General features: G+C 48.6%; 2 protein-coding genes across 4 annotated transcripts in view; one reads left to right on the top strand and one right to left on the bottom strand.

Annotated features, from left to right (window-relative positions):
- The window catches only part of RAB1A (RAB1A, member RAS oncogene family), a 34,877-nt gene extending 30,600 nt beyond the window's left edge, over positions 1–4,277 (top strand). The window contains exon 7 of one of the 2 annotated variants that reach the window (XR_007461980.1): positions 766–4,277. The gene's annotated coding sequence lies outside the window, so the exon portion shown is untranslated. Of the gene's footprint in view, positions 1–414 lie in introns of both variants that reach the window. The other variant, XR_007461979.1, reaches the window with a different exon arrangement.
- CEP68 (centrosomal protein 68) lies at positions 2,247–26,265 on the bottom strand. Of its 2 annotated transcripts, XM_049650320.1 has the most exons (7): positions 26,114–26,265; positions 15,141–15,546; positions 11,997–13,520; positions 10,234–10,356; positions 7,755–7,851; positions 3,999–4,171; positions 2,247–3,102 (listed from the first exon to the last, which is right to left on the bottom strand). In XM_049650320.1, exons 2-7 carry the CDS (start codon positions 15,501–15,503, stop codon positions 3,079–3,081), a joined length of 2,304 nt encoding a protein of 767 aa, XP_049506277.1. In that variant the 5' UTR covers positions 15,504–15,546; positions 26,114–26,265; the 3' UTR covers positions 2,247–3,078. The 2 variants fall into 2 exon arrangements, with proteins under 2 accessions (XP_049506277.1, XP_049506275.1); XM_049650318.1 differs by lacking the exon at positions 2,247–3,102 and having other exon boundaries at positions 3,921–4,171; positions 26,114–26,263.
- Between the last annotated feature and the right edge of the window lie 331 nt (positions 26,266–26,596).

Raw genomic sequence — 26,596 nt, 5'->3', positions numbered from 1 at the left:
TGAAATGGACAGAATATTCAATTTAATTTTCCATCTGAGAATTTCACAATAAAATCATAGTTTACTTTGTATTATAGATGTGCTTGTTGGATCTATTCATCCTCGCATAAGGCAACTGAAAAATCCCTCAAGTTACCAACAGTTATGTGGGTGAAGTTGTGGTTTTTTTTGGAAGTTTGTTTTTTGCCTTACTGATACCGTATAGAGGGGGAAAGAATTCAGAAGCTATTTCCTAGAACAGATGAAGAATACAAATGTTAGTGTGATGCTGTGCACTTCAGTTTATACAGCAAGCTGTTCCAACTGTCAGCTTACTGGTGAGCTAGCAAGAAACATTACATGAACTTATTTTAAGATGTAAGCATATTTACATACTTATTTAGGTCTGAAAATCTAGTGTTCTTTCCCCCACAGCAGTCAAGACTGGGCTTCCCGCAAGATGTCTCCGAGTACAAACGCTTCAAGTAATAATTTGTTAATTTAATAAGGGGAATTCCCACTTGTCATATTTTAATGTCAGTGGCTTCCATGAATTAGCTATGGGAGTAAGGGAAGTGTTCTAAGCCTGATTGGTTGCAATCTCTGGGAAGTCCTTGCAGAACGATAGCCATTCTGGCCTGAGCAAAATGTCCCGTTCTTTGACTTGCGACTGAAATTGCCTTTAGCATGCATGCTGCCACTGCAGCATCTTTTAGGTCAGCCCTACTTTATGTCCCCAGTTAAGCTGAAAAACAGCCCTGTATTGATACTGTCTCCTATCTGCAGATGGGCCTAGCCACGGAGCTGCAACACGAACCCAGGGCTCGAAACCGCCAGTCCAGCTCTTAGTACTACCACTTGCCCGTGGACTTCAATTCTACTGATTTAAAGGGACTACTAGGAAAGTTTACGACAGGTAACTATGGCTATGTCAGTGCAAGCTAACGCTGTCCTTCAGGCTCATGTGTACCAACTGCAGTCGGTGCAGTGGCCAGCCGGGCTCTCTGCGAGTCTGACCCCGCCACGTTTGCCCATGGAAATGCTGCTGGCAGCACCTTCCTGGGATGAAACGATTTCAACCTGAGTCTTCAAGGTGGTCTTAAACTGCTTATAAGCACTGCTAAAGACATAATTCACGGTTCTGTTGATACTCTTCAGTGGCATTCATAGCCAGGTCCCGAGTATCTTCAGTCACACCTTATTTCAAAGGAGATAAACAAAAGTATCTTAGATCCTATTTCTAAGTAAAGTAATACTTTCCTGGGAAACGGGTTATTCCGAAATAAAATACTCTGAAAATTCCTGTCAGGTGAAGCTGGTAATTACTAGGCTGGATGGGAACAGAATGGCATACTCAGCATTCAGTTGCTGTATCGTTGGCCAGTCTGTTTCTGTAGGGTTGTCATCTTAGGTTTTTTGGTGAACCTAATAGAAACTGTCTCTCATATACTAGCAAATAAGTGGGTTTAATGCCTCAGGGCTATCCCGTAACACTCAGTAGAAAGGCACGTACCAATTTTAGCCACAAAGAGAAGAGAAAATAGATCAATTCAAGAACAGAGGCCATTAGGAGCACCTGGTTTGGCTCAGTTCATGAGATCAAGGCCCACGTCCAGCTCTGACGGTGCGGAGCTTGCTTGGGATTCTCTCTCTGCACCTCCCCTGCACATATACTCGGTCCTTCTCTCAAAAATAAATAAACATTAAAAAAAAGTAAAAGAACAAAGGCCATTAGACATATCTGTCGTTCCTAAGGAAATTTTACATATAGAATTATTTGCTCTGGAGGGGTTTTATCTTCTTAAATCTCACTATGGAACCAAGATTAAAGGCCTGAATTTCTTTTAAAGAAGGTAATTTTGTATTAAATGTTCTGTTCTGAGGAGTATCAGAAATCTCGTGAGAATAATTGTTCTAATGTCACCTTTAGATTTAAAATGATCTGTGCATTTTTTATAAACATAAGCTCTTCCTTTCTTAAAAGAACCCTCCTCAAATGAGAATCTGGAAGGAGTTTGAAGAAAGATGTTTAAGTGCAAAAAATCCTTTCCATAAGTCCTAGCCCACCGTAACGCTACAGATACGGGGGGGGGGGGGGGGCGGGGACAGACATGCTTTCTTCCGTGTTCATTCATGGCACAAGAGAAATGTTTTAAAGGTTGTTTTTTGTTTTGTTTTGATTTTTTGCAGAATTGGTTACCAGCAATAGCTGATCGTTTTGCTTTAAAAAGCTTTACAATTGATGCTTTAAATGGTTGATCCATAGATTTCTTTTTTTCCCTATCAAGTTACAGATCATGCAACCAAACATTTCCCTTTTTTCCTTCCCTACTGACCGCACGCCCTTTTCTTCCCTGATCTTGGACTGTTCTTCCAAGACAGAGTAGGAATGCGTGGATAGATGCGTCCTCCTAGAGGTGCCCTTTAGGTGTGGATAATCAGGTCCATAGTCTTGCAAAGCTCAGTAGCAGTTCCCTCTGTCTGACACGTTTTCCTTTAAGATCTTAGGCAGGCAGATGGAGCATTACTAGGCCCCTAAGATAACTTAAAAGGTGTCCTAACAACCCAAAATAATTTGAGAACTATTGATTTGGAGACTTAAAGTCTCTTCTAAAATCTTCAAGGGGGATTTATAAACCTAAGCTTAAGTTTATGAAAAGACTCAAGTTCCTGGCCAACCATTCAGTTTTTTCAGTCTCCTGGGTCTTCTGGTATGCCTGAGAATTCCACGTATTTGGTACCTTCTCTCTCAAACGAACCTTCTTTAAATGACCTTTGTATCAGGTAGACTATTTTAGGAGCTCTGCTCTTTTTAGCTGGATTGAAGGGGATGAAAGGCCTGTAAGCCTTATTAGCATTATTTTATCAAAAACTGCAAAGCCACATGCTTTTGTTGAGAAGCACCAAAAGGAAAACCTTAGTTTGGAAGGATTCATTTTAAATAAAGATAGGAACTCAATAGCCCTTACTTCAGGGAAGAGAAAGGCATTTTAAAACTAGTTACATTAGAGTTAAGTTCCCCCTGTGATTTCAGCGTTATAAATGGCTCTTACAAGGGCTTCCTGAAAGCTTCCCACCAGCCAGGTTTTAGCCGACAGATTACATCTCTGCCTTAGAAGATGCCTGAAAGAGAAAGAGAAACATTTTTACAGGCAGAATGCAGCAGAGGAAGAAAGGACACCCGCAGGCACTGTGTTCATTTTAGAACTACAATGACTGTTGCTCAGATTTCCTTGATGCAAGTACAGGGCCTCCCTGTCCCAAGTGGACACACTTGGATTTTATCCTTTACTTTCACAGTGAAGTCTTACCTAGAAGGTCTGTGAGTGATGCACCACATTTTGGTTGCAGGAGAGGAAGTTTCAGGGAAAGCAGGTTGGGCAGTGGCGGCCCCACACTGGGCACGAACCCCCTCTGCTCTCAGCTCCTTTTCCCTATCATTCCCTGTTGGACTTTCCCAAAGATGAAAAGAAAGTTGTACTGTTAAGTCTCCAAGGCACGTTACCCCACCTATCCCCTAGCCCTTTTTAGAAGGGAGTTTGCAGAGATCATTGTTGGGAAGGGAGGGGTGAGGATTTATCAGTTGCTTGAAGATGGGCCAGAAGAGCCTCCAGAACAGGCAGCCTGAGAATGGCCCTCTACTGGAGACGCACACATATAAAAAAGTAGGCACAGAGGAGTTCTGCCACTGTTGTCTTTGAGGGGTTGGAGGTGAAGGGACTGCCACGGAAGTGCGAGCATGGGGCACCCTAGTCCTTAGTGGGCAGTGGGGATGAAACGGAGTTAATGGAAAGCACCTCAGTGAGCCAGCTTCCCACAGGAAGACCCCCAACCTTCTTCCTGGCAATGGCAGCATCTCCCTTTTTCAGCGTCTGGGTCTTCTAGCATCTCATTGTTTCAGTCACTCTTGGTTCAACAGTCTTCCAAGAGACAGCCAACCTTTAGAGCAGGAGCTCTGTACCCTCACCTGGCACTGGGGTCCAGTGGACACGTTTTCTTCTCTCGGGTTGCCTACTCACCAGACTAATCCCCTTCACGTCGGTGCTCCTGTGCGCCACTGGCGTGTTGTCAGGGATGAGGGTGCAGCCGGCCAGCATGTCCAGGGAAGCTAAGATGGCATCATACAGGCGATCTGCATGGCTCTCCAGCTCACTGGGCTGCTTCGAGATCCTCCCGAGGACATCCTTTAACACTAACAAATGAGGTTCAAAGCATTTAGGCCAAAAAAAACCAAAAAACAAAAAAACACCCCAACACCCAACATGTGTGTTTTGGAAGAATCATATATAAGGGTGCAGTGTTTTACACAAAACAGGAACGTGGCAATAGTTTCAGGATGTCCACTCTTTTTAATGGTGACTCTCTAGGGACTGGTGTTTGTTGTGCTGGAGAATCTGTGTTGTGAACTTATGATTAAAGCGGAGCAAAGAATCTCACTGGCTTCACTCTGGATTTACGTAATTCACCAAAAGGCACAGAAACAGGGTGCTCTGGTGACTGGTTATCATCATCTGACCTTTAGAGTTAAGACACAGGGCACACCCAGACCCTACGGGGCAGGAGGCTTAAATGAGACGAAACAATATGCCAAGATTAGGACACTGGGCCCCGCTGCCAGGTTCCTAACAGCTTCTACTGGCTGGGGAACTATTACTTGGCATGTATGCAGCTAGTCTGGGAACGTATTTGGGAATGCTCGTGAACCTTTTGTGGGCCCTAAGCGAACAGACTTCAAAAGAAAATTACCTGAAAGCAGGCTAAGTAAGACAAGAGGTTAGTAAGGCCAAGATTTCCTCCTACAGGCCAAGTGTTCATTTGCGGAAGGGATAGGCTAGGTTCAGAGTGCATCACACACAGCAGGCTTGTTTTTCTTTGAGAAACCTTATTTCCTTTGTGAAACACAAAGGCTGCTTTAGCTTCCTGAGCCTTTATCAGCTGTGTTAACACTCTCTCTGGTTTCCTGCTACAGCTGCAACATCTGCCAGCAGCGGAAGGGAAAGGGGAAGCTGCGTATCTGCAGGGGATGCTGGCAGACGGGTGGCAGGAGAAGGGACATAGGCTCGCTGTGCCGAGATCAGGCCCCCGGGGAAGCCACATGAGTGCCGTGTCATCTGGGCGGAGTGCCGTCCTGGCGAGGCCTGGCAGAGGAGTGCGGCCAGGGTGCACGGTACAGCTCGTCTATAAGAGCGACTGGGCTGGATTTTCCCCTCCAGACCTTTGCTCAGTCCTCCTGTGTGTTTGTCAGAATTCGGGGACCTTTATTTTTTTTTTCTAAACATTTATTTTAGGATGTTAGAGTATTTGGTTGGGGCCAAGTAAAAGGAAAGCTGGGAGTAAGAATGAAGTAATCTTTCCCAGTAAGACTTTCCTGTTTTAATTGAACACATACACACAGGAGCCTGAATCGTCACTGCTAAGGAGGGTGGGCTCCAGAAAGGACTGGCGACACGGGCACCCAAGCACTGAGCCTAAGGGCAGCGAAAAGCCAGCTGCCCACAGGGAGGCCTCGGCAGGAGGCTGAGATGGACGTTTCGGAGGGGGAGTTAGTTTGGTTCTTGTCCCTACAGTTGCACTGGTGATTGCAGAAGGAAGCAGGCCGTGAAACTGGGTAGGAGTGCTTGTGCCCAGGCTCTACGGACTCTGGAGGTGCGCCCCACAGAGAGCTAAGCAGTCCTGCACATAGCTGGAGAAACCCTGTGCACGTCTAGGGGAACTTGTGATGTTCACACGACACCAAAGTTCCTCATTAGTCCAAGCCAAGGACGGGAGGGGCAGTGTGTCAGTCTTAAAGAGCCTGCGCATGTATCTGAAAATCACAGAAACCCCAAATGCCTTACTTTGGCAGTAAAATACCTTTAGACTCCTTTTGAGACAAGGGCAAAGTGAAATGTTATTACAGATTAAGCACCGAGAACTATTACTGGATTGGTTTTTAAATTTTTTTTTTTTCAACGTTTTTTATTTATTTTTGGGACAGAGAGAGACAGAGCATGAACGGGGGAGGGGCAGAGAGAGAGAGGGAGACACAGAATCGGAAACAGGCTCCAGGCTCCGAGCCATCAGCCCAGAGCCTGACGCGGGGCTCGAACTCACGGACCGCGAGATCGTGACCTGGCTGAAGTCGGACGCTTAACCGACTGCGCCACCCAGGCGCCCCTGGATTGGTTTTTAAATGAAGGTCAAAGAACCTGTAGTTTTTTAAGAGGCCCACTGTTCCATGCGGCCTCTGGGAGAGTTTCCTGGTATGGAGGGCTTTCCCTTCCTGCTCAGGCCCCTGCACTTCCAGACACAGCAGCGGGGGAGTCGGCAGAAAGGGGTTTGAGCCAGGCTGCCACTCCTTGTGTGGTCTCAGGCAAATTCACAACTCCGAGGTGAGAGTAAGAAGAGTACCTATCTCACAAGGCTGGGATTAAATGGGAAAAAAAAATTGGTACATTAACTACTTCACAGTGCCTGGCACACGGTGTTCAGCACGATGCTGATGTAACTACATGCAGCAGAGCAGGCTGACGTACTGAATTCTGCCCCCGTAAAACCCAAAAAACCCTAGTGCAAGAGCCAAAACAAAGGCCTCCTGAGGGCAGGGGATTGCCAAGGGCTCACATAATTCACACTGGATAATCCCCGCCAGAAATCCTTCAGTAGTTCCCTGTCCCATTGAAACCCTTCTGCCTGTTCACAGCTTTCAACCCTGGTCATTTTTCTCCCCAGGGGAAGAAATGTCTGGAGATATTTTGGGTTGTCACAACTGGAGAGGAGGTGCTACTGGTATATAATGGCCGAAGGCCAGGGATGTTGCCAAACATCGCAACACACAGGACAACCCTCCTCACAAAGAAAGTATCATGTGGCCCAAGATGTTGATAATGCCCAGGTCCAGAAACCGCCCTATACCGCCTGCCTAACACGCACCCACCGCTGCTGGTCAGGACAGTGCCACCTCACTGCCTCTCGAGCCCGAGGGCCCCGCCCAGCTTTGACAATGTGGTCTGTTCCCGGGATAAACCACACCTCACTCCAAAACTGAGGCATAATCTACATGGGCTCTTTTAGCTCTTGGTTGTTTAGTCTTCTAGGAAATGAGGGGCTGCTTTGGCGATCCATCAGTTCTCTGCTTTAAAGCTAGCATTCCCCACCTCATCCTCCCCCTCCCATCTGCCCTCAGCAAGGGCAAGGCCGACTGTAAATCCTTGCACCCTGCAGGCTTAGGCATACTCTTAATGTCTGTGACCTCACATTTTCCTAAGTGGGGAGCCCATCCTACAGAATGAACTTGAGCTTACTTGGTATACCACTATCCACCTGTCCCTTTCTCTCATCAATTCACTTCTTCCCTTAGTCTGCTCCCTTACAACAGACTGGCTGCTCTCAGATGCTGAAACAAGTCTCCTTCAAGGCAGAACACAAAGCAGATAACCAGAGAGGGGTCCAGCCTGTGCTGGGATAGGAACAGAACCCCTGAGGGCTCCCTACTGTGTATATCCTAACAGAGAACCAAAGACCGCTGGATTAAAACCAGCACTCCTGTGCAGGTCACTACCAGGAAAAGGTAAAAGTGTGTCACTCTTGCAGGCTCCAGGCCTTCTACTCAACTTACCTTTCTGACCGTGACTGGTTCCCCCTGTGGCTGTGGGGCAACGACAGTGGGAGGGCCGCAGCCACAGGAATCTATGGCAGTTGGGGGGAGGGGGGTCTTTACCAGTGACAGTGTGGCTCCCTGGACCTGCTGCCGAGGGATGGAGCGCGGGCTCAATTCAAATCTTCAAGCATCTCACCTGGGGTGTTATCCAACAGGCACTGAAGAAGAATCTCCCCTTTCTGTAAGACACTCTCAGTCAGGGACTGGTGTTCATCTATATCTTTCTTAAATTGCTTAAAGCATATGAGAAAATAAAGAAAAAAAGCTTCGTTACTATTGTTCTATAAAACTTACTCAAAATGATCCTCTGCAAAGGTAGTTCTATTCCCCTCTCACCTGGAAGACAAACCCACTCGATCTTCAGAATTCCCCAAGTAAACAGTACATTAGTTTAACTCTCCCTTCTTTGATTCTTTGAACCCAAAATAAATACAGAGTCAATCTTTTCTTTTGTTTACAGTCTGACAAAAGAGTTTTCTTTTCCCTGGCAGAGCCTGGTTCATGAACAGCTTGGGGGGCAGGGGTTCTTTTTGTTATACCTCACTGGGTTTTCTTTAAACTCACAACTCACTATGGGATTCTCAAAACACAATGTCTTCTATTCTAACGGACCTGGGAAGTGAGAGCCACGTAAGAGGTGCCTCGACCCATTTCTTCCCGGAACGTCCTACTCTGTGCAGACCTTGGGGAAGGCATCAGGGAAGCTGTGAGTCTCCCAAGTAGCTGACTTTTTTTCTCCTCATGGGTACCAAGTGTTATTATAGCCGACTGTTTTGATGTTCCTTTAACGCTAAGACGTGTAAAGTCAAATCCATGACAACCTTTAGTACAGGGTACAGAACTTGGTGGTTCACATTCTCAAGTTATCATTTTACTCTTGGATTTAACCATATTCTTTAGTTTTCTTTTGCCCTAATACCTATGCTGATTATATGCTGCCATAAACCTACCATGTTAAGACAGAGAGTGAGACAGAGTCACAGTAACAACATGTGGACACACACACACTTGCTTGTATGAGCTATCTAAGCGGGGGGGGGGGGGGGGCAAGGCAGCTCATACATATTCATGAGTCCTGCACCATTCTGTGTGGGGAAGGGGCTGACAGAGCTGTCGTGCTTTATGACACAGCTGTGTGGTGACACAAGAGGGACAGTCTTCACTGACTTGTGAGGGTTAACTCCCAGCTCAAATCTCAGTTCTACCCACAAAACAAGACAGCTGCTCTGGCCAGCCTGGAAGGTGAGGCAGAGAAGGACAGTGAGGGATACAATGGAGGGAATGGACTTGTTCTACTTGGCACTTGCTCTGACGGGGATGGGGCCGAGGCACTCTGGAGAGACCACCCAGATAATTCTGAGGGCAACTTCCAGGCAGTTTCCTCTCCCCACAGCTGTACTGCCCCTGGACCCCCAAGGGGTGAGCCCTGCTCAGCTACACAAGCACACTCAGGAGCTGCGTGCAGAGGGCGCTGTCACACTCAGCCTTCTCCTCCTCCCTCCAGCACACTCTGGGCAAGGAACTCAGGGCCACCTCTCTCCACACAGCAGGAAGTAGCACTCCCACTAAGGCAGGACAGCTGGCTACCCAGTCGAGGCCCCTCCCTAAATTTTACTCGGCTCCAAGCTGGAACACCAAAGGCCTATCCTCCCTCCCGCCAGGATGTGCCGGGGGCTGGGTTGGTGCTACTCTGGCTGAGGCAAGGGTCAATAACATCTTCCTCTGAAGGCACTTGATTAGGTTACAGAAATTCAAAGAACTGTCTCAGAAAACCCTTTCGAGACTAGCATCAGGCTCAGACCACAATTCCTAACTACCTCTGCTCCTTCAGAAGAGGTTAAAAATGCTTGGCCAACCAGACAGTGCTACGGGCCTCTGGGTAGTTCAGTCAAGGTTAATGTTATACTTTGCATAACTGTAGAATTGATCCTCCAATTCAGAACACTTCTGAGAATGAAGGGGGAACCTGTTGATAATTATTCTAGAACAGGCACAAACTATCATTCCAGATACACCTGATCTAAAGTCAAATGAACCAGAACACACAGAGACGTTAAAAATAATGGAACCTTAATGAAAAAGAGGCAAAAAACCCCCAAAACCAAAAAACCCCAAAACAAAACACACAGAAGCAAATTCCAGTCAGTGCTTTCCAAAAGAACTTTCTGTGATGATGGAAATGTTCTATCTGCATTGCTCAATATGGTAGTCACTAGACAAATGTGATGCCCAGACACTTGTGGTTGTATCTAGTGTAACAGAAATAGGAATCTTTAATTCTCCTTCATCTGAAGAGCCACATGTGACTGGTGACTCCGTGACTAGTGCAGATCTATACTTAATCCCTGAGACATTTGGAAAATTACATTACAAATCATCCCTAAGGATATTAGACAGAGGATGAATAGATTTTCTCCAAACTCTTCTTGGCCTGGGAGAGAACTACATTTTGCAGTTTTTCAACAAAAAGAATTTGGAAAGGACCTCTGATTAGATTTCAAGTAGAACAGTCAATTGTGCCGTAACATACCGAGTATCAGTTATTTGAGCTTTTACTTTGTAATCAAGTACTTAGCCACCACTCTGGTGGCTAAGAAGCCAGGACCACGTATTACCCGGTAAAGCTGCAGAGAAGACTTGAGACCTGTAAGATTGGACTTGGATGGAATCAGGTGGTCGGTAACATCTGCTATGTTATACAGCCAGCGGATCAGCTCTTCCAGCTGACAGCAGAATGTCTGTAGGCAAATAAAAGAACACATGGTGTTACCAAACTGCTGTTTACATTTGCAATCCAAGGGATTCTAGGAGAAAGACTGCACTTTGCTGGAGCGTTCCCTCACTTGAGGGGTCACTCCCCTCCCTCCCCCCAACCTGTTCCCACCCGGACTCCAGACCTCTGCCAGTGCAATATGAAGAGCCCCACCTTGGCTGTCTCCCCTCAGCCTTCGTGACAGCAAAAATGACAGGCTGAGAAAAGCCTGCTCTGCACGTGAGAAGAGAGCAGCTAAGGGGAGGGGCCGTGGACAGGGAATGGCCCAAAAGCATGCCAACCACGGAAACCAATTCTCGAGTGAGCACCAGTGCTAACTTTGTTAACTGTCCCTGAGGAAAACAGAAGATAAATGACTATAATCGCGACTAACTTGAACCTACGGCAGGAAACCAAGTGAATTACAACTGCTCGTCCCTGTTCTGTTCCCACAATGCCCAGGGCACCTGGCTCCTAGACTCCTGCTGGCCACTCACCCTAGGGAGGCTATGAGCCAAGCACTTTGCCTCGCAGTATTTCAGTCTTTTATCACAAAAGAGGCACATGCTAACATTTGTCCTACCTGCTTCACGGGACAAATGGAAACATCTGCATTGGCTCATTGGTTCAAGGTTTTCCAGCCACCTGTGCTGCTGTGTGTGTGCAGTGTCCATGCGCTCACCCAGGACACAAGGCCGTATGTGGGACTCTCCATGTGCAGAGAGCCACATACCTGAACGTCCTAGTGTCAGGGACTATACAAAGCCCTCAACAAGAATTATTTCACGTAGGGGCGCCTGGATGGCTCAGTCGGTTAAGCATCCGACTTCAGCTCAGGTCATGATCTTGCAGTTCGTGAGTTCGAGCCCTGCATGGGGCTCTGTGCTGACAGCTCAGAGCCTGGAGCCTGCTTGGGATTCTGTCTCCCTCTCTCTGCCCCTCCCCCACTCGCACACTGTGTCTCTAAAATAAACATTAAAAAAAAAAAAAAGTTTCATTGTAATCCATACAACATCCCTGAGAGGCAAGGCTCCACATTTTACAAATGAGCAAACTCAAAAGACTAAGCTGAAATTCCAAATATGGCAGTGTTATGATTGAAATTCAGATCTGCCTGATGCTGACGACCTCATTCCACAGGGTATTAATTCTATCTCCAGAGAGTCATGAGTCCACAAGAGGTTTGGTGATCAAAATGTCTTAGGAAACAGTACATGAAGTGACTCTAACTCCGAAGTGCCACCACTTTATCAAACTGAAGCTCTGAGGAGTCCTGCAGTCAAGAAAGTCATTTACCATTGTTTAGTTCAGACAATCGAGCCCGGACCTTTTTCGTGCAGAATACCTCTTAATCCTCAAGGTCAAGAGCTCTAGGAAGCAGCCAGGAGTAATGGTTAAACTTAGGCTCCAGCCCTTGGGTGGGCAAGTTACCTACCCCTTCAAGGCCTTTCTCCCAACTGTGAAATGACAACAATAGTCCTTATCGGGCAGAGGTGTGAGAATCAAGTAAACTAAGGCACAGCACAGTGCCTGGCACATGTAAGTGCTCAAGGTCACTAAATTTGATTCCCCGTGCACTGGCAGAAGAGCTCCCTCTAGGCAAAGCCTCTTGAACGTGGAGTTTACCTTCACACACTGCACGAGTGATTCTTTTCCGGGCTCTCCTTTCCCAGGAGGCTGCCCTGCAGCATCTAGGTCTAAGAACGCATGCCGATCCCACACAGCTGGCAAAGAAGAGTGTGCTCTCAGGGGTCCAGAGGAGACTCCCAGGGCCTGGCTGTTCCCCAGACCGCCTTCCCCTGCAGAGCCCCTTGCATGGATGAAGGAGCAGAGCAAACGGTGGTTCTGGCCCTCAGGGCCCCTGGACCCTCTGAGGGCAGCCTCAGAAGGAAGCTGGCTTTGGCTAGAGTCCGACGGGAGGGAAGCTGGCCCATCGCTGTCTGACACGTCGAGGGAGGTCTGCCCTTCGGCAGCCCCCGTGGGCAGGGTTACCAAGGTGGGGATGGAACCTAGATGTGAAACTAAACTAGAAACCTGCGTCAGCCGAGCGGGCAGGGCGAGATACTCGTCATCACTTTCCACCTCCTCTTCTGGTTTCCATCCAGATTCTGTGCAGGCAGGGTGCCAGACACCCTGGCTGGCTCCCTTCTCTCTGTCTGTCCTGGGCAAGGGCCACCCTCTCTCCCATGTCCTCCGCTGGGGAGAGCCCGCCTCAGGGTGCTTGCCCATGGGTAGCCAGTCCTTCGCACCCCTCGGGGCTGGCTCTCTGCTCTCCCAAGGAGCATCCCTACCGCCCGGGGCTCTGGGGGTAGATGTGAGCTGGTTACAAGACGCCAACCCCACACTGCCCTGCTTCTGGGGTATGCCAGAGGACCACCGCCTAAGGCTTGGCTCTCCGGGCCTAGAGAATAGCAGGGCAGAGGCCTCTGCTGATGGGCAATTCTGGGAGCCATTAGTGGGTGACTTCAGGGTGCTCGCGGGGGAAACAGAAAAGCTATCCAGGTCTACACCTGAGTCCTGCAGCACAGGGTCAGCCAGCATGTGGCTGTCAAGGTGCTTTGGGAGGTGAGGCTTGGGCCTGAGTGGGTAAGTATAGTCCAGCAGGTCTTCGTACTCTTTATTCGGGTTCCAGAGTGGGGAGTGGCGGTCGGGGGAAGGAGGTAAGGAGTCTGGAAGCACACAGGCCCAGTACTCGGCCTGGAAGGAGAGGCGCCTCCTCCCCAGCCCAGGAGCATCAACCCCAGAGGACGCAGGCTGTGGTGACCACTGGAGCCGTGGCACTGACCCCACAGAGGGGGCTGAGTGGGGCATGGCCAGCTCCAGGGAGGATGAGACCTTGGCAATGGAGCAACTCTGAGGTTCCGCCTTCTCCTGGTGACCCTGGAGACTGCTGCCCGGGGAGGAGGCAGAGACACTGCGGCTGGAGAACTGAGGAACAGCCGTCCCTTGGCTCACCACAGACCTCCATCTTGTCGGGAAAGGGAAACCTGAGCTGTGAGGCTGCTGGCTGAGGTCCAGCGCCCGTGGCGACTCAACTGGGGACGGGTCATCTTCGGTATCAGCATCATGTCCTGAGCAGAGACCTGTGGCTCTGGGAACAGTAAGAGTCTGAGGTAGCTCCTCTGAGGCAGAAAGCCTGGTCTCCTCCATCTGTAATGACAGAGGGAAGAAAAAGCAGTCAAGTAAAAGCAAGCAAACCAAATTTCGTTCTTAAAGGACAACTTTGGAATGTTCCTTGGGGGCCTAGACGATATTCAGGAAAGGTCTTGAAATTAGAGTCTGCTATCCGATGCAAGAACCGGACAGCGTGCGGCTAGTTTCCGGCACGGAAACTCTGCGTGCTCCGGGAAGCAGACTGCCCTCCCCAAACCGATCTCGCCCTCTGGCCTCCATGCAAGCAGAGAGCAGGTGCAACTCCGACAGCTCTGTCGTGCTACAGAGCCCGCCACCTAACTTCTGAGAAGCGCATCCCGGGCAGAAGAAACCTCTGACTGTGTGAAGGAAACACATCCAAACCAACGGGCAGGGATCCACCAGGCCACACCCTGCTCCGCTCACACCTGCGGGAACTGAACGCTGGCAAAGCGAGTCACGCGTTTCAGCCCCTTCCCTCTGAGTTTTTAATCTGCTCAGTGAAGAACCTGCCCCGGGGAAGGCGGGATAGCACACCGGTTAAAGGCGTGGGCTTTGGAACCAGACAGACTCGATGCCAACCCCTAACTTCCACCTTCCAGATGTATGACTTTGGGCCTCACTTCCCTCATCTGTAAAACGGGGATGGTAACGGTACCACTTCCTCAGGACACGAGGATGAAAGGAGCTCACATGTGAAAAGCACAGGGTAAGAGCTCAACAAACAACAGGTACTACAACAAGCAGCCCATTTTTAGTAAGCTCACAAAATAGCCCATTTCTATGTTTGCTTATGTGCTTCCTGCCTCACTGAATCTCTCACGGGTGCCCTGAACTTCCCACCACCCCTGGTTCCCAGGCAGATGGGTCCAGTTTCTGTTTTCTCCCAGACAGGCATACTCAGAGCATCCTCACAGGACAGAACTGCATGGGGGCAGTATTCAGCAGCCGAGGCCAGAGTGATACTAACGAGATCAAAGCCATTCTGTGGAAGGCCTTGGCAAGCAGAACATAATAGGATGCCAGAGCCGGAAGGGATAGATCATTCAGGTCACCTTCCCAAGGCCCTCACCTTTCTGAGGGCCTGAAAGACTTGGTGATACGTCTGAGGTCACAGAGTCAAGGAGGACTCCTTGATCCATGTGACTCGTACTAGGCAAGGCTTCCCTGCAGTCAGGGAGGCGCAAGAAATTCTTCCCCAAGGACGGTGCCGCCTACTACGGGGGCTCCAAGCCTCTGCCAGGTTCCTTGGGTCCCAGGGGATCCAGTCTCGGAGCCCACAGCCCTGGACCCAAGTCTCCTCAGGGCTCCCCCTGAAGACTTCAGATCACCAAGTCAGAAACAAGACACGGCCCCGTGGTCTAGCCCTCTGGGCAACAGATCTTGGCCATAGCATCCCCAGTCTTCACAAGGTCACCAGTCACACTTTTGAGGAACAGGAGACACTGTGGACAGAGTCCCCAGGGCCCAACTCTCCAGGTGAGCCTGTAAATCAGAAATCATCACACCCAGACTCCCTTAAGTCCCCACCTTGTACAGAAGCTGGGAAAGCAGGTAAGAGGGTGAGAAGAATGCTAGAACATACTGCCAAATGACCACATTAGTTAAATCTAAAGTCCCATTTGCCTTATCACCTACCTGGCTTTCCACAGAGTGCAAAAGGTCTCCAGTCCCCGGGCCAGCAGAAGGAAGCAGGCAACCAAGAGCAGGCTGAGATCTACCAGCTACTGGCTCCCTTCTGGTGTTGTTGGCCTGTGGCTGGTAGGCTCCAGAGGGGCTGGGGCCAGCCCTGTCACAGCAGGCAGGGGCAGGTAGCCTCTCTGTTCCCCACACCGGGGATGCAAGCCCTCCCTCAGCTTCCAGGTGTGGTGGCTGCTCCTGCTCCCCGCTCGTGAGCCCTGGGGTGTCCACTTCCTGCTCCCTGCAGCTCCACTGCCCATAGGACAGGGCCTTGGTGTCTGCGGGGGCCTCCACCTCCGCCTTTTCTTCTCCCAAAGCCATTGAGATGTCACTAGGTCAGTGTTCCCCTGAGGCCTTCAGCTCTCTACAAAATGGGAAAGAAAAAAAAAAAAAGATGTATTTTCTGCATCTGTGTCCAGGAAACCTTGCTTTTTAATGATTAAGACAGACATTTGCACAGTGAAGGAAACCACCAACAAAAAGAAAAGGTAACCTACTGAATGGGAGAAGATATTTGCAAATCGTGTATCCTATAAGGGTTTAATATCCAAATATATAAAGAACTCAGCTCAATACCAAAAAACCAAATAATGTGATTTAAAAAATGGGTAGAGGACCTGAATAGAGATTTTTCCAAAAAAGACACAGATGGTAAATGGACTCATAAAAAGATGCTCAACATCACTAATCAGAGAAATGCACAGCAAAACCGCCATGACAGGGCGGCCTGGGTGGCTCAGTCAGTTAAGCATCTGGCTTGATTTCGGTTCAGGTCATGATCTCATGGTTCCTGAGATGGAGCCCCCTGTTGGGCTCTGCACGGACACCAAGGAGCCTGCTAAGGATCCTCTCTCTCCTTCTCAAAATAAATAAACAAAACATTTAAAAAAAAAACAAAAAACGACCATGACACATCACCTCACACCAGTCAGAACAGCTAGAACAAAAAGGACAAGAAATAACAAGTGTTGGCAACAAGGTGAAGAAAAGGGAACCCTTGTGCAGTGTATGTAAAGTATTGAAACTGGGGCAGCCACTGGGGAAAACAGTATGGAGGCTCCTCAAAAAACTAAAAATAGAAGTACTAGATGACCCAGTTATTCCACTTCTGGATATTTACTGAGGAAAACTGAAAACATTAATTTGAAAAGATGCATGCACCCCCATGTTTATTGCAGCATTACACGGAAACAACTTAAGTGTCCATCCATAGTGAATGGACAGAGAAGATATGGTGCATACATACAATGGAATATTACCAAGAATATTCAGCCATAAACAAAGAATGAGACTGTGCCATTTATGACAACATGGATGGACCTAGAGGGTATTATGCTAAGTGAAAGAACTCAGAGAAAGACAAATACCATATGTTTTCATTTATATGTGGAGTCTAAAAAACAAAACAACAACAAAAAGAAACAGACTCATAAATATAGAGAACTAGTGGCGGCCAGAGAGGCGGCGGGTGGGGTTGATGGGTGAAATAGATAAAGGGGATTAAGAAGTACAGACTTCCAGTCATAAAGTAAGTCAGTCACAGGGATGAAAAGCACAGCATAGGGAATATAGTCTATAATATTGTAATATAATCTATATACTGAAATAATGTTGTATGGTGACCATACTTATCCACTTATTGTGGTAAGCATTTTGTTAAGTATACAATTGTTGAATCACTATGTTGTACACCTAAAACTAATATGTCAACTATATTTCATTAAAAAAAGAAAATTAAGGACAACCTCTTTCCTCCCTCCCTCTCTCCCTGTTTTGGCCAAAGAAAAGAAAGAACAAATGGTGTCTATTTCCTCTGAAGAGAACACAGGTCTGGCTTTTCCTTGGCCCCAGAGCCTTCCAAAGGGGATGCAGGAGCAAACCATTTTGTCCTCTGCTTTTATATGGCCTGTACCAGCCCCAGCACCAGGTGCCCAGGAGGGTCAATACAGGTCCAAATCAGAGACCAGGCTTAAATCCACATTTTCGTCCCCGTCCCTTTGGCCTAGTGCCACTGGGGTAAGGGGCCCGGCCTGGGCCCTCCCTGGGCCAGCCCCACGACAGTTCTTTTGCTGCAATACTCCCATCAGCAGGCAGCTCTGGCCTGGCTCTGACCGCTCTGCCATAGGGAACAGCAAGTCAGGGCAGGCTCGGGCCTTGGCTGAGCCCAGGGTCTTCATACAGTGCCTGCTTTTGCCTGGCAGAGGAGGCAGGACCCTCTCTCAAAGCACAGAAACCACATCCCAGGCGGTGGAGCAGGTAGCGATTTATTCCTGCCAGAGAGAGAGCAAGCAGCAGCTCTTCTCCCACTAGCTCGGGTTATGATTAACTCGCACTGAGGGAAATCCAGGTGGGTGACAGTGGTAATGGCCACAAAGCATGCATGCATATGACAGTGAGAGCCCTGGGCCGGCTGGCGGGCAGGCAGGTGAGGGACAACCTGGGCGAGCACTCACGGAGGGAAGACGGAACAATCTGGGAGCTGAAAGTGAAACAGGCCTGTTCCAGTAAGAGCTTCAGGGATTACAGACAGAGACTAGCTCCCCTCAGCCTAACAGTATACGCAACAACTGCCCCTGGGGGCACCGGTGGACGGGGCCAGGCCAAAAAGCTGGAAGGAGGGAACGACTCCCAGAAGATTTGGAAGGGGAACAAGGGAAGCAAAAGTGCCCAGGATTTTGGCGGTCACCTGGAATGCACTGGGCGAACCTCAAAGCTAGAACCTGGACAAAAATAGCCTTGTTTCCTCAGAGACCAGGAGAAGCAGTGATAGCAAGAGGAGGTGCCAGGAGGAGCGGGGAAGGCGGAGGCTGAAGACTGGGGCTCATCCTGCTCAGCTTGCACACCGGGGAAACCAGGCGGGGCACAGTTATGTCTTCAGAACACCCCGCCCGGTACTGGAAAAGGGTCCTACTCTGCTTGCCTGGGCACACGAGGCTCCAGACCCATTCGGAGGTGACTCTAAAGCAGAGCACACAATTCACATTGACTCTCTTCTCACAACCGCTGCATGGGGCAGAACAATTTTTTTGACAGGTAATCTGTGGATGAAATATAAAATGCACTGCAGATATAAGTCTCCTTCTGTCCTTGTCCCCATTCCTCACTGTAACAAGCTCCTGCATGATGCAGGGCATTAAGACACTGCCTGGCACACGGAGTGTGCTGTGGGTCAGCTGGTGCCAACAGTGTCATGGGGGGAGTGTAGGGCACAGAATCAGTGTAACAAGTCACCTTACAGGCAACAAAGGAGTCCAACAGAGAGAGAAAAAGCAGCCAATTTCTCATATAACTCAAGCAAAATATTTACTACTAGATACTCCCATAAAAACAGGTAAACAGTCTCATTGATTCTGTACATAGGTCTCTCACTGAGCTCTTGATGTACATGCAAACACAACAATCTATTTCACCCTTCTCCCTCTTTTCATAAAAGTAGCACTGTACAGGACACCCTGTTCAGAACGCTTTCTTTCCTTTTTTCCCTCTAAAACACACACACACACACACACACACACACACACACACACACAGTATCTTGGACATCTGTTCTCAACAATACCCAGAGAGCTTCCTCTTTCTTTTACGTCACTGCCCAGTACCATAGTCCACCTTAAAAGTGTCACTGTCCCTTTATCTGTGAATACTGGGATTATTTCCAATCTTTCCTTATTACAACCCATGCTTCAACGAACAACTGACCAAACAGAACCATCAAGGGCACACATCTCTTGCATGCATGCTAGCACGTGCACAGCAGAAACATCCAGAAGAAAAGCTGCTGAGGCGAAGGGTACCTGCACATACCTCAGCATACGTTACCAAGTGGCCCTCTAAGGCATGGCATCAATTTATACCCCAACCAGCAGCATGCCAGAGTGAGTTTCCCACGGGAGGCAGGTCCTCTTATCTTCCCTCACAGAGGGGGAGACCAAGGCTCAGAGGGATTTAAATTCAGGACTGTGTGACTCCAGAACCCAAGCTCTTTCTGAACCATCAAAGGCAACAAGTTACAAAGCAGAAAAGTACATGAAGGAGGGAAGAGAATGACAGGACAAAGAGATGAGTGACCAAGTCCTGCTGCAACATGTTCATGGAGCCACATCCTCACCTTGTGGCTAGTTAAAAAACTACACATGAAGCTGTTGACAGGCAAATTCTGTTTTCACAACTAGAGAAATACGTGGAGACCATGAACTGGGAAAATCTAACCTGTAGCCCCCAACTTCTACTGTTGCTCCATTCCTAGAAACTCTCTCAATGGCTAGAGTCAGGCCTGATGGGTGGCTAATTCTCCCTCCACCAAAAGGGTGTGGTCTTGCAACGAGGGCTGAAATAAGATGATGCTGGGGCAAAAAAAGGGTGCAAATGATCGGTCTTTGTTTTGATGATGTAGTTTTAATTTGTCCTGTCTGGACCTCATTATTCAAAAAGAAGCTATCCATTTATTCTGGGGGGTTGGGAGTGGTGAGCTAGAATTATAAGCTACTTAGAAGACACCCTAGGTAACTTTCAAGTGTACAGACAAACCTGAACTAGGTTAACACTGTCCCCAGAGGCCCTTGAGCAACCAGGTAAGATGGTCTGAGACTGAATGATTTTCATGGAAACAGTACTGCATAAAAGGCAGGTTTATTTCCTCAGTCTGGATAAACAGTCTTTTCCTAATCTTACTTATTAATCTGCCTACCAAATCATGCTCTCCCCTTGGCTCCACAAGTTATGAGGAGACAGATACATGTGAAAGAAAAGATTTCAAAGTCTGTAAGAGTGCATTTCCAGTTGTATATAAGATGCTACAGAATACAAAAGTAGAAGTCAACCGGGATAGAAATAATCAGGGAAAACTGAAAGTGATGACTGTTGGAAGCAAAGGCATTTTAAAAACATCAAACATGATGAAGTGGCCTAGAAAATGCACAAGTTTTAGATTTCTGAGCCTCAACTCCATCCACGCTTGCCAGGTGGGCAGCTGTAATACTGCATGAAGGTCCAGCCCTCATTTCTATAGCTTCATTACACATCATTTCTTCTAACTTTCTGGGGTGAGGACGGAGGTAGGGGTTCCACTTAGACACTTCCAATGAGAAGCAGCTTAACTCCTTTTCAAAGCACCCATTTCAAAGACCATTTCAAAATGGTCTGCTCTGGACCATGAATATGACTTGTGGTGTTGAACCAACACTGTCTCCCAGGTCAACAGCTTTACAAAACCTACTACTTACTCTGTGGGGGGCCTCCTTGCTCAGAGATAACGTATCTTACAGAGTTCCTGCGAGCTAGCCGGCCTCCTCCCTACCAGGGAAGAACCACAAGGTCGGAATGAGTGCCTGGAGCCCTCGGAGCATAGACAACGAACAATGAATTCAACCCTCCATCTGAAAAATCTGTACGTCCCAGAACTGCCCTGTCCTTGGCCAAACCAAGAGACAAACCACATAAGCTTCAGGATAGTGTAGCAACCACCTGGACTCTATTAAAATTCTTCATTAGTCTCCGGCAGAGGCCATATGACCTACCAGATATATATAATTAGGAGTGATGTAGGCTTGGCATCCGCTTGCCCTACAGTAAAAATACGCTCATACGTCACGTATGTGGCAACGCTGACTCCGTAAGCCTGGACATCTGACCCTTCTCGTGCAGCCCTGTCACAGCTGCCAGGCCTTCCTCCCACTCACTCCCATCCAGGATGGACAAAGGAGGGCTGGGAATTAGGGGGAGGGATGATGCCCCTCTCTTAACTAAACCATTCTGAGAGAGGAATGGTCAACCAGGGATCAATCCTCCTCCAATCAAAAAAGGACTACCTGCCAAAAAAAAAAAAAAAAAGACTATCTCCAGGACTCATTAAATCACAACCTCCCTCTGAGATAATCTGATTTATACCAACTTTGCCAGGGAAGCTGTGTACAGGCAAGGCCCATCTCTGTACCCAAGCACACAGCCAGCCACCTGTACCAGCCACGCAGACTATGTATTACTTGACAGAGCAAGCCCTACCAGTTTAGGGGCCAAAGGCTTCAAACTCCTTGTGTTTTCACAGGAGGCCACAGGTATAGGCGGCAAATGCCATGCACACATTGCGGCAGAATCTGGCCAGAGAACCAGACAAAGAGGCTCTTAGTACTATTGCTCTTTCCCTAAAAACATAAAACTGCCCACAAGGAACAGGGGAGGGGGCAAGGTAGGATCCAACATCGTCAGGTTGCTGGAAAGCTTCTGGGGGAACTAATTTATGGGAGAAAGAAGCTTAAAGGCAGAAGCCAATCCAGGCGTGGGAAGCACCATGTTGGGGGTAAATATATATGTGGGGGAGGCCAACAAAAGGGGCAGTCACAAGAGGCCAGGGCCTGCCTCAGAGCGGGGTGGGTGCCAGGAATGCTGTGGCTTTGAGCCACAGGTTTGAGACTGGGAGGTCAACAGCCAAGAGCAACCGCCATTCTACCTGCTCCTTCCCTGGCTGCTGAAGACCCCAAGTCCCTTAGTCCTCCACACCGACCCTGTCTTTCCCTGTGGGGCAGGTCACCCTGAGCGCCGCGTCCACCTCCTTTGAAGGTTCAAGCCAAGTGAAAAGGAAGAAGAGGTTCAAAGCTATGGAGGGTAAACGTGTTTCCCGTGATTGGTAATGGGCTGATGCCATCCTCAGGATGCTCGGGCACCAGCAGCCCCTTTCTTTTTCCTCCTAGGGCGACTTCCCTCTGTTCTGCTTAGAGTTAGAGACAGTCCTCCAGGGCCTGAGGAGGAGCCACTGGCTCCCTCTAAATCAATTTGGTGGGAGGGCTGTGGCCAGGCTGCTCCCCTCACTTTCTCACTCGCTCACTCACAGGCTGACTGGGACCACCAGATAGCCGTGCAGCAAGGCCAGTCTTCTAACTCATCAAGCAGGTCTTCAGAAGGCCTCAAAAGACCTCAACTACCACACCTACAAGGAGCTTGGCTGAGCTCCCAGCCTCCTGTCCACTGGAACGCAAGCTCTCTGGCCTCCTCTGCAAACTGTCCCCATCCAACAAAACTCAAAAAAACTACAAGGATGTGGAGGACTCAACATGTTAACAACCGTATCCTCTATTCCCACCATAGAGCAGGCAGAAAACCAGCTTTCCTGTAACAAAAATCTCTCCTGCTGTCTAAGGAAGCTGGCCCTGGCATACAGGGTTGCAGCTCCAGAGGCCACTGCTTTTACTGTCCTGGGCATTTTCTGTGAGGTAGTCAGGTCACATGTATGAAGACTGATAACAATGTCACTCACTGTACCAAAGGATCCTCTTTTGGAGAAACCACTGGAGAATTCTCTGGTCTCAGTAACAAAAACAACTGTTTCACTGAACAGCCAGTTTGTTTTCACTTCATAGGTATTGGCAAAACTGATAAAATTTTCCTCTTTGCATTGACTACTAGGAAGCTCAGGGCCAAATCTGCAATCCTCCTCAAGCAAAAAGCTTAGGACAGAAAGGCACTCACCTTTTATACTATTCTCACCCCTGACTTCCTCCTACTTTTCTTTCAACCTATCTGCCTCAATTACTTTTATTGAAAAATCTTGTTATACTGAAAGTACCTTGGAATGACTTCTCAAATCATTTTTTGGAACAAAATATAACAACTGTTAAAAACGGGCACCTGGGTGGCTCAATCGATTGGGCATCCTCCAACTCTTGATTTTGGCTCAGGTCATGATCTCACAGTTGTGAGTTAGAGCTCAGGCTCCACACCGAGTGTGGAGCTTGCTTGAGATTCTTTGTCTCCCTCTGCCTCCTCCCCCACTTGCATGCTCTAAAATAAAAATAAATAAATAAAGTTAAAAATTAAAATAGAATTGTTAAAAATAGAATAACATAATAGGAAAAAAAAAAGATCGTAAATCCAAACCCATAAGGAAACATAATCTGTTTTTAGCAATACTTCTAAAAACCAAATGCAAGTACTTATGTTAGTACCTTTCTACAAAGTGTGGTCTACAGACGAGCAGTATGTGCATCACCTCAGAGCTTGTTGGGAATGTAGATGTTAAAGTTCCACCCCAGAGTCTTGGAATCAGAATTTGCATTTGAGCAAGATCTCAAGCGATTAGTAATGTTTCAGGAGCACCAGGTTAATCAGTAAGCCTGTTTCAGCAGGCCGGAAAGGAACCACTACAGTGGCTTTGTAACCATTCACTGAGTGCTTCTCTTTTTTTTTTTTTTTTTTAAGGCTTTATTTTCAAGTAATCTCTACACCAAATGTGGGGCTCGAACTTACAACCCCAAGATCGAGAGTTGCATGCTCTACTGACTGAGCCAACGAGGTGCCCCAGTGATTGCCTATCTTATGCCAGGTACACTTGGGAAGGAAATTTATGATCCATGTCCTTAAAGTCTTTGCAATAGGACACTAGAAAAAGTTCACATCTGTGGCAGGTTTTTAATATAATAGCTAATTATAAGTATGTTACAGCTGGAAAGGCATATCCAGAAAGAACCGTATTCCCTAGAAAAGATTCAAGATTCATTATGCCTACATTAAAAACAGAATCAGAGACCAGAATTCTCCTGTGATAGTTACAAGTGAAAAAGAGACAGCATTTGTCTTGATGACTCCAAATAATTTAAGAGAAATCAACACAGTTCAAGGGGACCTCCAGCTGAAAGGAAATGTACAACTTGGCCTGCTTCCTGCCCCCAGAAGGTGGTACAGGAAAACCTGGAAGTGAGGCAATAGCCCCTAGGGGTTGTATCTGCCACCTCTAGGTCTGAAAAACAGGTCTAAAGCCAATGAGAAGGCTTCTTCCACTTTTCACAGTGTTTGTGAACAACTTCAAAGACAGGAGACAGTTTCTTCATGTGAACAAAGTTCTAAGAAAAGAAGCCACCCCAAGTCCATCTCCACAAGCTCTGCCATTCTGGCTGAAGCAACCATCCTGAAGATTTCCTGTTAGCCACAACAGGCCCCATCTGTTTTACTCCTCTGCTCTTACAGGACCATTCTGGGTATCAGACCACATTAAGAGTATATCAGCTCCTACTGCAGTACTTGGCCAAGTTATTATCTGGCACTTCATCAATCTGTAGTGGGTGGTAAGGCTCTAAATGAATACCAGATAGTCTCCTATGGAATACTTTTGCTATGGGGGGAAAATCACGAAAGGCTTAAGGACTTTTTAAAATCAAGCCACAGATAAGGACTAAAAGGCAGAGAGACCCTGAAGGGTCAAGTACTATATAGATACTTAATTCTAGTAAATCTATTGAAGTATCTGTTTATTTTTATCCTAACAACTGCTAACTGCTCCTGAACGTTTTCTTTGAGCCATGAACTATGCTAAGCACTTTATACCTTTTTTTTTTTTTTTTTTTGGTGCTATTTTTTGAGAGAGAGGGAAGAGCATGGGAACCCCGGGAGGGGCAGAGGGAAAGAGAGAATATTAAGCAGACTCCACACTCACTGTGGAGCCCTAGGCACAGCTCGACCAAGGGCCCTGGGATCATGACCTGGGCTGAAACCAAGAGTTGGACGCTCAACCAACTGAGCCACCCAGGCACCCCTATGTCAATATCTTATTTAATCCTCAGAACCCATGGAGCAGGTACTATTATAACTCCTATCTTACAGATAAGGAAGCTGAGGCACAGAGAAGTTAAATAATGTATCCAGAGTTAGTAACTTGTCAGATAAAGCCTGATTTGACTTAAGAGAGCCAGAAGTCAACAGCTTCCCTAACCAGTAATAACTGGTCCAACAAATTAAAGGAATGAAAATTTTTGCTTTGCCAACTTTTGGCTACACTGCTGTTTTTCTGTTTTCTTTTGGCTTCATCCACTGAGTGCCTTCTCTGTTCCAAGCACTGTGCTAGGAGCTGAGGAAACCACACAACTTGACGCTTGTAAAAAAAGAGGCAATAGAAGGTAGCCTAAAGGAACAAGAGATTATTAGCTGTGGGGTGGGGAAGAGCTTTAAAAGCTTTTCAGAAGAGGCGAAACGGAGTTCTTTGCTCTTTTCAGTACTGAGTGGTCTAGCATTGACCCAGGTGATGGAGGCAACAGGATGAGAAGTGGTGACCTGTACTTCTTTTAACCAAACCCTAGGCAAACTGATCTAGTACATTTTGCCCGGCATTTTAACAACATCCTTCCCACCCTAGATCTGGGAGCTGTTAGGGTATTTATGAATACAGCGTATCGTGCAGGCCCCACTCCCCACCCCCCGAGGAATTCCCAGTGAGGTCCAATCTGCTCCCGCACTGGCAGGTTTCCGCTCATTTTTATTACAAACAATACACCGAACCCAACCAAATAATTACAAAGGGCCTGAGCATGTGCCTCCAGGCTGCTGAGAACACTTCTAGTGATGACAGCCGAAAAGGGTGGCCTTTCTAGGCAAAAAAGCAAGACATTTTGCGCTTTCCCCTCGGCAGCCGGGGGCTGCTGCATTCACGGCACGAAGAAAGCATCATTCGTCTCCATCTTTCTCGTGGGAAGGGCCGTGAGCTAGTGACAGAGGGTCTCGGCGTTAGCCCCGACCGGAGCAGCGCGAGCCCCTTACTCCCTGGGCCCCGGCGAGCGCACAGGGTAAACAGCACACGCCCGGGAGAGGCCGCGAGGGAAAGTGAATTCGCCCGGGGCCAACGAGACGCGCAGCTGCTCGGACCGGAGGATACGTGGACACGCGCGCCCCCTCGGCTCGGCCTCACCGAGCTCAGGCTTTTCCAACCCGGGCCTCCTGCCGCCGCGCCCCGCACCCGCCGGGCCGCCTGCAAGATGGAGGCGAAGGCAAGAGGCGCCCCTGCCCCCTGCCCCCCCCCCCCCTCCAGGGAGCCTTTGTGCCCTTCCCGGAGGGGTACTCGGAGCCCGGCGACGCGCCCAGCCCGGCCTCGCAGACCTGGAGCGACCGCTGGGCAGAGGGTCCGGGCGGGCGGGAGCTGCAGAACCCCGATCCCCGTGCGGGAAGCTGCCTACCTTGCCTCAAGCGCTTCGGACTCCCTGACCGGGCCTGCGGCGCCAGCAACACGACGCTGCGGCCCCGACGCGGGGGTCCCAGGTGGAGACCGAGGCCCTCACGCCTGAGCCCGCTACGCCCGGGGCGGGACCGAGCCCCGGCCACGCCCTTCGGGACCGCCCCTTCTCCGCGCGGAGGCATCCTTTGGCGCGTCGCGGCCAATCCCAGCCCTAAGGCTGGAGGCTCAACCAATATGCGACCTGTTCGAAAAAGAGCCCGCCCCTCGTGCCGTTCTGGCCTGTGGGAAGCCTGATTTTCGTGCAACCTTCTTCCCTCGCCTTCCGCGCTCAGGGGTCAGGTTCGCCTGTTTTGGGCGAGTCAGGTCCTGCGGGGGCATGAAGTCTTGGAGGTGTGTGGAAGGGTGCTCTTTCCCAGCGTGTAGGTCGCACCCTGAGTCACGTTTTCATTCATTCATTTTTGCGCAGGGCACGCGGCTGTGTTTC

This window comes from Panthera uncia (assembly GCF_023721935.1).
Source record: "Panthera uncia isolate 11264 chromosome A3 unlocalized genomic scaffold, Puncia_PCG_1.0 HiC_scaffold_11, whole genome shotgun sequence".
In the NCBI taxonomy this organism is placed as follows: domain Eukaryota; kingdom Metazoa; phylum Chordata; class Mammalia; order Carnivora; family Felidae; genus Panthera; species Panthera uncia.
The sequence above is the reverse complement of the archived record's forward strand: the minus strand, read 5'-3'. Positions and strand labels throughout refer to the sequence as shown.